At 39.9% G+C, this 8,822-nt stretch overlaps 1 protein-coding gene across 1 annotated transcript in view; it reads left to right on the forward strand.

The window, feature by feature from the left end:
- The first annotated feature begins 7,633 nt into the window (after nt 1–7,633).
- Nucleotides 7,634–8,822, forward strand: part of LOC111668609 (transcriptional repressor scratch 1-like) — a 3,658-nt gene continuing 2,469 nt past the window's right edge. The window contains exon 1 of the mRNA XM_023424689.2: nt 7,634–8,281. Coding sequence (XP_023280457.1) covers nt 8,125–8,281 — 157 coding nt within the window. The 5' untranslated portion in view covers nt 7,634–8,124. The remainder of the gene's footprint in view (nt 8,282–8,822) is intronic.

The raw sequence follows: 8,822 nt of genomic DNA on the forward strand, positions 1-8,822 counted from the left end.
AAGAGGACTTGTAAGCAGACTAATAATGTTTATATAATTTAGAATATTTATATACAGAGTGTTTCACTGTCTATCTGCCATCAGGCATGTCATCATCCTCTGCATCCTCTTGGTTTCTCTGCTTTTTCCATTTCAAACAGCATCTGTAGCTCACACCCGGCTGCTCCCCCGAGACTCTGACATCTACCAGAGCAGAGACCGGTGACACGTGTGATTGAGGACCCACACAATGGAAAAGAGAGAGATGGATAGATCCCTTTTATCAGGTTTGAGGTCTGACTAGATTAAATTGCAGTTGTACAACGCCTCCTCCCCCCTTTTTTGGCGTCCCCGTTGGCCTCCTTGGCATCCCCACTCCGTCCCCTGTCAGTCACCTCACCTGACAGCTGGGAGTTCTTTCCTCATCTCCTCCGCTGACCTCATATCTCACCTCTCCACTCGGGGTGACACGGTGTGGATGTGGCTGATTGTGCAAGACTTTAACCAGTCACTTTTAAATTGACTTGAGGTGTTTTGTTATTTGCCTCTGCAAAAAAGTGTGAGAGGCAAATCTCAGTGGAGCATTCCTAACACCGTTTGCACAAAGCTGGTTGATTAAAAAAAGTATGAAATCCGTTGGAACATAAATCACAAGTCGCTCTCTGCAGCTAACCACAATAAAGCCCTTGAAAAAACATGCAGAGTGAAGAGGGGAAATTCTCCTTTTTCTCACTCACTAAGTGCTGATAAAAAGAAAAGAGACAATCACTCTCATTCAGTGGTGTGCAGCTGCCTCATTGTCAGATGGCCGAGTGGAGATTTTTGTGGAGGTGCTGAAAAGACGCCTCAGTGAAAAGGACCTGCGTTTGTTTTTCAGATGGCTCTCTAATGACTGGATGTGATTAACACAAATTATCTCACTTATCACTCCTCAACATCCTTTAGGCTACATCCACACTAATATGTTTTCTTTTTAAAAGGAAAATCTTCTCGGCCCAGAGTGTGTTTTAGCTCTGTATCAGAAATAATCTCCGTACACTCTAAAACACCTGAAAACGCACGTCACATCAGCATTCACTGGGCGTGTGCCGGTGGAACAGGAAGCAGATCGTTGATTCTGCAGGTGTTTAGTTGCAGAAAATACTACGAATGAGGAACAGCAAAGACAGTTGTAACTTTATAAAATGTAAAATTTAACTAAACATGAACTGCTAGCTGCTATTCGTTATCCATGCTGTTTTCACCACTGGTGGTTGAGGCTGATGAGAGCCAATCAGGGAACACAACCTCCAGAGTTCTCAAACTGAAACAGGGTCAGCAGTGTTTCCAAAAGTCTCTGGAGCTGCAGTAGTGGATGTAGCCTTGGATAGACAGTTTGGTTGCATTATTATTATTAACACTACTTAACATGCATTTGATCAGAATACACTAAAAACCGAAAGAGCAGATTTCTCTAGCAGAAATATTCAGTTTGTGGTTGTTTCGTTTCTCTTCTTGACCTTAAAACAGTCGTTACTACAAAAATATGTCAGTTTATGACAAAATATCCTTTGTTTTGTTTTCCATGTTAGTTTGTTAGTAAGTTTGGTCATTGATGATGAGTTGTTTTCAGACACTGTACTAAACTCTGTACTACTTGCTTGCACCACTTTAACTCAGCACTGTACTCAGTAGTGAAAACGCTGACAGTAAGTTCAGTGGGATACAAACATGAGAGGTCAGACAATCATACAGGTTTTTAACCAAACCAGGTGATCAAACACCCGGACATTATAGGCTGTGGTCGAAAAGTCTTTTTTTCTTATGAAGGTTCCAATCTTAGTGAAATGAGCTGAAGTATCTGAGCAGCAGCCATGATCACAGCTGATCCAGTTCTCTAAATGATGAGGAGAGGAGCTTCAGTGCTTCCTATCTTATCTCCTTCAGCATAGGAAACACTGGACCTTCCCTTCTGAGAGGAAAGGAGAAATGCTGTCCCACAATTCCTTGCTGCAGCAATATTTAAAGTGACGCACCGTTGTGATTTCACCACAGCAGAGCCACATTAATGTAGAAACAACAGAGCAGCTGTTTTATGTTTGTGACACAATCCAGAACTGATGGAAATCCCTGTCTGATCGACTGAAGCCCAAATCCATAAATACAGATTTATTCTCTTTCAGATCTGTTTAGTTCGGAGTCAGTAACAATATCACCATCATAACAAAATACTACATACATAAATGTTGTTTCACTAATTCCCCTATTGTGTGAAGCACTAACAAATGAATTTTCTGTACTTAACAATTGTATAAAAATGTCCAAAATGCCTGTGCTCCAGGAAACTCAACTTATGTCTGAATATAATTTATCCTGTCTTGCTCAGTTCCTTATTTCTGTTTCATTATTATTTTAATGGCTTAAATTTCTCTATTTGTATTTTTACATTTCAATCCTGTTTACTTTGTGTTTGTGGTGGTGGTGGTGGTGGTGGTGGTGGGGTGTGTAAATAAAGTTCGTTGAAAAAAAAAAAAGCCTAGCGTAAGTGCAGTCGAATTCTTTTCCTAAGTCCTTATGAATTCTCCCTCACATTTTCCTTGACCTCACAACATTTTCCATCAAGGTTGAGGAGAAGTAGTTAGGAAAGGAGATTATTTGGACTTTTTGACTGCAGCACCAGTGTCCTACAAGGGATGTCTGCTGGCACCCAGAGGGGTCTGATTTTTCCAATATTCATTAGAATGTTTTATTGCAGGTATAATAATTTTTTACACAATTATACATTTTTATTCATCTAGCTATAATAGTTTTGGTTATATCTTGCCACCTGAGTCATACCAAGGAATAAACTAATTCTTTGAAAAAAATAAAAAGAGAAAGAAATAGAAATATGTCTCCTCTAAATGAAGTGTTCGATTGCCTCATCCTGGAAAAACACTCATATGGGCCAACGTCTCAGAGAAACAATAACCTAGTACATGGAAATGTGAAAACTTTGATATAGTTTGGGGCCCCTTTAATTAACTATTAATAAATGTTTATGTGTTGTGTATGATCGATTCGCTCTTTGCTCTCTGCCAGACACGGCACATACAGCTAAAAGTTTAAAATATCTTATTTCTTAATGTTGCTCCTGGCATTTTTTTGATTGATTGTCTTGTCTTTGCCTCGGTTATATATACTGTAAATGTAGGTAAGATATGTCTTGTCTTTTAACTAAACAAAAAACAAATATATATATAATGATTTCATAATACTTTCTTATTTCATATTCAACTGTATTCATCTGCTGTTCTGTGTCATGCCATGAACACCACCTGCCAGTTTATATCTTTACATGTACACTAGTCCCAGTAATGTGTTATCCTGACCATCCTTATCTAGACCATACCCAGATTATTCATATGGCCGTATGATTTTAATATCAACAGGCTACTGTTCATGTGTCTGATGCCTCCACATTACAGACAGTCTCTTAGTTTTGGACTGAGGAGCAGGTCTTATTGATTTCAGACATTCAGTTATGGCTGTCCTGACTATGTTTGAACTTTCTGGGTTCTGAGGTAATTTTGAGCTTTTTTAATGAACTAAAATCAGCTGAATCTTTTAATGTAGGGCAATGTTTCCAAGGACAAATCAAGCTGGAGGTCTGGTTTATTTTTCTGTAACCCTGCATATGGGAGTCAACTGGCTCTGAGATTCAGCATGGTTAGCCAAAAGGAATATTTTAAGGGAATGGAAATCTTCATCATCTCTGGACTGTTTGTGTGTTATAGGTCAGGGTGTCTAACTAATGCATCTACGCAGGTCTGTGTGCTAGGAAACACTGAGTAACCCCACACTTGTCCCGACTCTCTACAACCTATGGACTTATGGTTTCTCTGTTAATTTACTGTATATATTTTGGGGGTTCAGGGTCTTTGTTTTTGCATTTGTATATTTTTCTACTAATTACTATGTTATAATTGTTTCTCCTTTTTTGCTGAACTGTGTCTTGCAGAGCCATCTGTGAGCGTGCTGTCGAGGCTGAATTAAGTTGCAGCTGCCAACCAGAGTTTGACCTCATGACCCTGCAGGCACACAGAGGTCAGTCTGTCACAGCCGATGGACTGAAAGTCACTAGGGGGTGCCTTTTTATCCAGTTGAAGGTTATATGGTTATTTGGAGGGCTGGGGTCTTCAGAGACACAGAGAACTGCCAGACAGGGTGGAAGTGAAAAATCTAAATATTAAACCTGCAGGTTGATATCACATAAGGAAGCAGTGAAGTGTGCAAATGAATGTTTTATGTGTGAGTATAATGTAGTTCATCTCTCACAATGTGGCATTTATCTATCATTTTTCATTTATCTATAAATTAAACTTACATAATCAGATTTTCAAATGATCAACAAACAATACTTGACCGTGATGTGATTAACTGTCAGGAGGTCAGTAGATGCGATACACAATTTGGTGATAGCTATGTGTTTTTATGGATTCATTTCTTTTCCAGTAATTTCTTTTGTGTGTCTTGTTTTCTTTTTTTTTTCAAAAAGCTATCACATCCATAGGTAATGCAAATGGATAAGCAAACAGTGTGAAAAGAAAAAAATCTTTATGGAGCATCGTTCAGGCACAAGGCAATTTAAAGTGCTTTACAGAGGCATTTAAATACATAAAGCAAGATGGTAGACATTAAAATGGCATTTAAAAACAATAAAAACAAAATTGAACAAATAAAAATATTTGAATACATATGATCAGGTAGGAAACTTAGGACACCATTTTAAAAGAGGTGGTGTAGTGATAAGAGACATTGACAACAAGCAAAGATTAAAAAGATGTTCTGTATGTGATTTATTGGTGAGCTGCAGTAAACAGTGATGTTTTAAGTCCTGATTAAAAAGAGAGAGTTTCAGCAGATCTCAGGTGTTCAGGAAGTTTGTTCCACAGGTGAGGAGCAGAGGAACTAAAAGCTGCTTCACCTTGTTTGGTTCTGATTCTGGGAACAGTGAGTGAACCTGTCCCAGATCACCTGAGGGGTCTGGATGCTTCGTATCTGCAAGTAGATCAGAGATGTGTTTGGGCCCAAGACCATTTAATGCATTACAGACCAGTAGTAGGATTTTAGCAGCATGTGCTGCAGCTGTCTAGTTGATTTCTTTTCTTTTTTACTAAGGCCTGTGAAGACAAATTGACAATAGTCAAATTTTTCTCTATCCTGTTTAGACATAAATCTAATGTTTTTTAGATGGTAATTGGTTGATTTTGTAATTGTCTTGCTGTCTGAGTCTCTAACTACACCAAGATTTCTGGCTTGATTTGTAGATTTTAGTGTCATGGATTCAAGATGAGCACTTACTTTTCATCTTTCTTCTTTGGGGCCAAAAACTATTATTTGGTTTTTTCTGTGTTCAGTTGTAGTAAACAACCCCACCAAGGTGAACATACAGTACATCAAGGAAAAAATAAATAAGGGAAATGTTCCTTCAATTCACTATCTAAACAAAATCAGGTTTAACATATTGCACAATTTTTTCTCCATTAATGTATGATGATGTTCACCTTTAAGTTTAAAGAGACTAGCCACTTCTTTATGGTAGGTAGGTATTGTAGAGTTTTTTTCAAGTAATACACCCATTAAATATTTGTCAATACCTTTGCTTCTGGGGAAATATAGCGTAAATATGGCTTCGAAATCTATTGGTATATGTGTGTTAAAGTTGGCCCATATTGTCTTAGGTATCTCTTTCTAGTTATTAGTATGTTTCAGCATTCCCCAAAATAATGGTTGAGGTTCGCTGTTTGGCACCAACAATTTATTTTCTGTAGGAACCAATGAAATTTGTTATTAATCACAGGGGAAATAGAGACAATGATCCATTCAAACCCTAAATTCTTCACATTACATTACATTCCTTACATTAGTATACATTACATTTTTCTTTCACTCATTCCATCTTTCAGTAAAAGTGTGAGCAAACTGTTTTTGATGTCATAAAGGAATCTGTTTAGCTGAGGACCACACCAAGACCTGATGGTACCTGCTTGCTGAAAAGTTGCAGAATTTTCCTAGCTGTCTGTCATTCTTTTTGTTTTAATAGAACAATGTCAAAGGCAAAAAGAAAGCATGCAATTGGTTGGCAGCAAGAACCAATACAACAGTCTTTATGTGCTGTGACATCACCTATAGGTTTTCTGAAGAGTGGTTTTGAAGTGGGCTACTCTGCCATTGCCATCTTGGCGGTGCCAGACTCCACCTAGCTACCGGCTAATCCAAAAATAGGCAAACAAGTCATCTGTCTGATATCTCTGGGGAAAATCCTCTAAAGGCACCGACACCACAAACACGGGCGAGAGGTTGCATTATGCATAATGTTAAAGGGGCTATTTATAAGTTTTCTCTGCCGCAAAATGTGGTGTATTGCCAGATGTGGGTGGTGGTGTTTGTTGTTTGACAAGAGCTTTGGCCATTGTTGCGTTTACAAGACATGTGGCTATAATACGTCATCTGAGCAGCAACATCTTCAGGGCAGATTGGAAGCTACAGCGAGTCGCTATCGGAGTGGCGAGATGGGCCGGGGCTAGCTTGTTTTCATGCTGACTTCAGTGGAAGAAACGACGAGACAAGAGTGAATAGTGATGTTGCATTCCACCTCTGGAGACAGCTGTTGGTGAGTAAAGGACAGAAGTTTGATGTTGAACTCACAACTTTTCTTCTAGACTGGTAAGTAAACTGGCTATGTAGCAATAGCAAAAACTTAATAGCTCTTTTAAACCTTTGTAAAATGTAACTGTGAGAGTTATATATAAATTCACCCTCCTGTACAGTTCTCATAAAGGAGGAAATTAGCTATGGGTCCAAAATTGTTTGTACCAGGCTGTAAACATGTTTACTTCTGCTGTAAAATTGGACATTTTAACATGGGAGTCTATGGGGAATTACTCCTTTGGAGCTGCTTGGATTCACCTTATTTTTGATGGAAATGTCCCCACAGTGACTGCAAAGCCATTTCACACTGGACTGTTTTCTGAACAAGCATCAGCACAAAGCAAGAATATACTTAAAAACTGAATTTCAAGGATGGACTGATAGCAACTGTCCTTGACCCTACATGTTCTATTACTTTTTTTACTGTTTATTTAGTAGGTTAGACTTTGGAACTTGGCTAATGTGTCTAGCATCTCTTGCATGCGCAGGCTGGAGCAATGTCTTTAGCTAATGTAATATTGAAGTAAGAGTCAAGAGAAACTGTGTGAAAAATGAAGCCATCTAAACAACAAGAGTAGTGGGTTGGATGCTGGTGACTTATTTTTCAGGTTGCATTTGCTTTATATTGCAGTGCTAGTTAGCATTAGCTTTGTTGTTACAAGTAGTTTTAACATTTTAATAATAAGCTGGACATATGGCTGATGATAATGAAATATGAGAGGTGGTGGTGGTGGTGTGACGAGGAAGTGGGTGTATGTTTGGGGCTGCATACACTGTCAGCTACTTCATTGAAAAACAAAGGAGGACAAGGTGTTGTGTGTAGTGTCACCCACGTGCTTCTGCACCACCATTGTCTCCTCTCCTTCCCTAGGAGAGGGGAGATAGAGGAGTGAAAGGAGGAAGAGGATATAGGAGGAGGAGGAGGAGGAGGAGGTTGACTGCTGTGTGTGTGTGTGTGTGTTTGTGTGTGTGTGTCTGTATGTGTGTGTGCGTGTAGGGAGAAGCACAGACGGCTCGTGGTAATTTGATGTGTGTCCCTGGGGATGTTTGATGGATTAATGCTAAGCAGCTCCCTCTTCCAAAGCACCACCTGATCTTTGGGGCTCGTGCCCCACATATAAAAGGCTGCAGTAGTGCTGAGCTCAGCTAGTCCAGCCATCTCTCTCTCTCTCCCCCTCTCTCTCTCTCTCTCTCTCTCTCTCTCTTTCTCTCTCTGCCTCTGTCTCTCCCATGTCACTTTCTGTCTTCCTCTCCATCCTCCCTGTCCTCTGATTTCTCTGTCTCTCTCTGTTTTCACTACATTTTCTCTTTCTCTTTCCCTCTGGCTTTAAACCATTTCCATTTTTGCAATCCTCCGTTGTTTGGCCTGTCCTGCCTGGAAGCTCAGTGTATTTCTGCTCTTTTTTTTTTAGCATCTGTCTGTTCACATTTTTTATGAGGTTGTAGCATCAGTTTTACAGGTGAAAAAAAAAAATGCCACGCTCCTTCTTGGTGAAACAGCCGAAGGTTCACGATGTCTCATCCTCCACCTACTACCATCAACACCAGCACCACTGGGACAACGCTTACACTGTGACACATGCCATCACTGAGTCAGCCACCAACTTGGCGGTGCGTTTGAGTGAAAATGGTGAGTTGACATCTCTCTGAGTTGTGTTTCCCACTTTGCTGTGTGTATTTCTGCAGTAGTATAGATTGATGTCTCTGTTTGCAGATGCTCCACATGCTGTATCTCACAGAAATGGAGCAACAAAAAACTAAAATAACAGCTAGGGATTCGTGCAGTGTGTTTATGTTGTTGTCTTACCGACCTAAATGCTCTCCAAAAACCCCCAAAACCCCAAAACCCCCACAGGCAGCACCTGTCCCCCTTCCGTCTGTCTCAGGACTTTTGTTTTCTAACTCAGCGGATGCTAAATAGTATTCAGGTCACGCCGGCTCAATCAGCTTAATACTCAAACCAGATCACACAGCAGCCTTTGGCTTTAATACCATTGTGTACATGAATGATGAGATATACGTGTGCACAAAATCTGATGCAACCTTTTGTCAGGTCACACTACAAAGAAGGAAAAAAAAAACTCTGGAGAAAGCAGATAGCCGCTTGGGACTGTGTTGTCCTTAGATGCAGTTGCCCTTGAGTCCCTCCTCTTATCGTCTAACCCCCCCCC

Source organism: Seriola lalandi, unplaced genomic scaffold (genome assembly GCF_002814215.2).
Source record: "Seriola lalandi dorsalis isolate HSWRI2012SDOR001 ecotype SW California unplaced genomic scaffold, Sedor1 jcf7180002054748, whole genome shotgun sequence".
Taxonomy (NCBI): domain Eukaryota; kingdom Metazoa; phylum Chordata; class Actinopteri; order Carangiformes; family Carangidae; genus Seriola; species Seriola lalandi.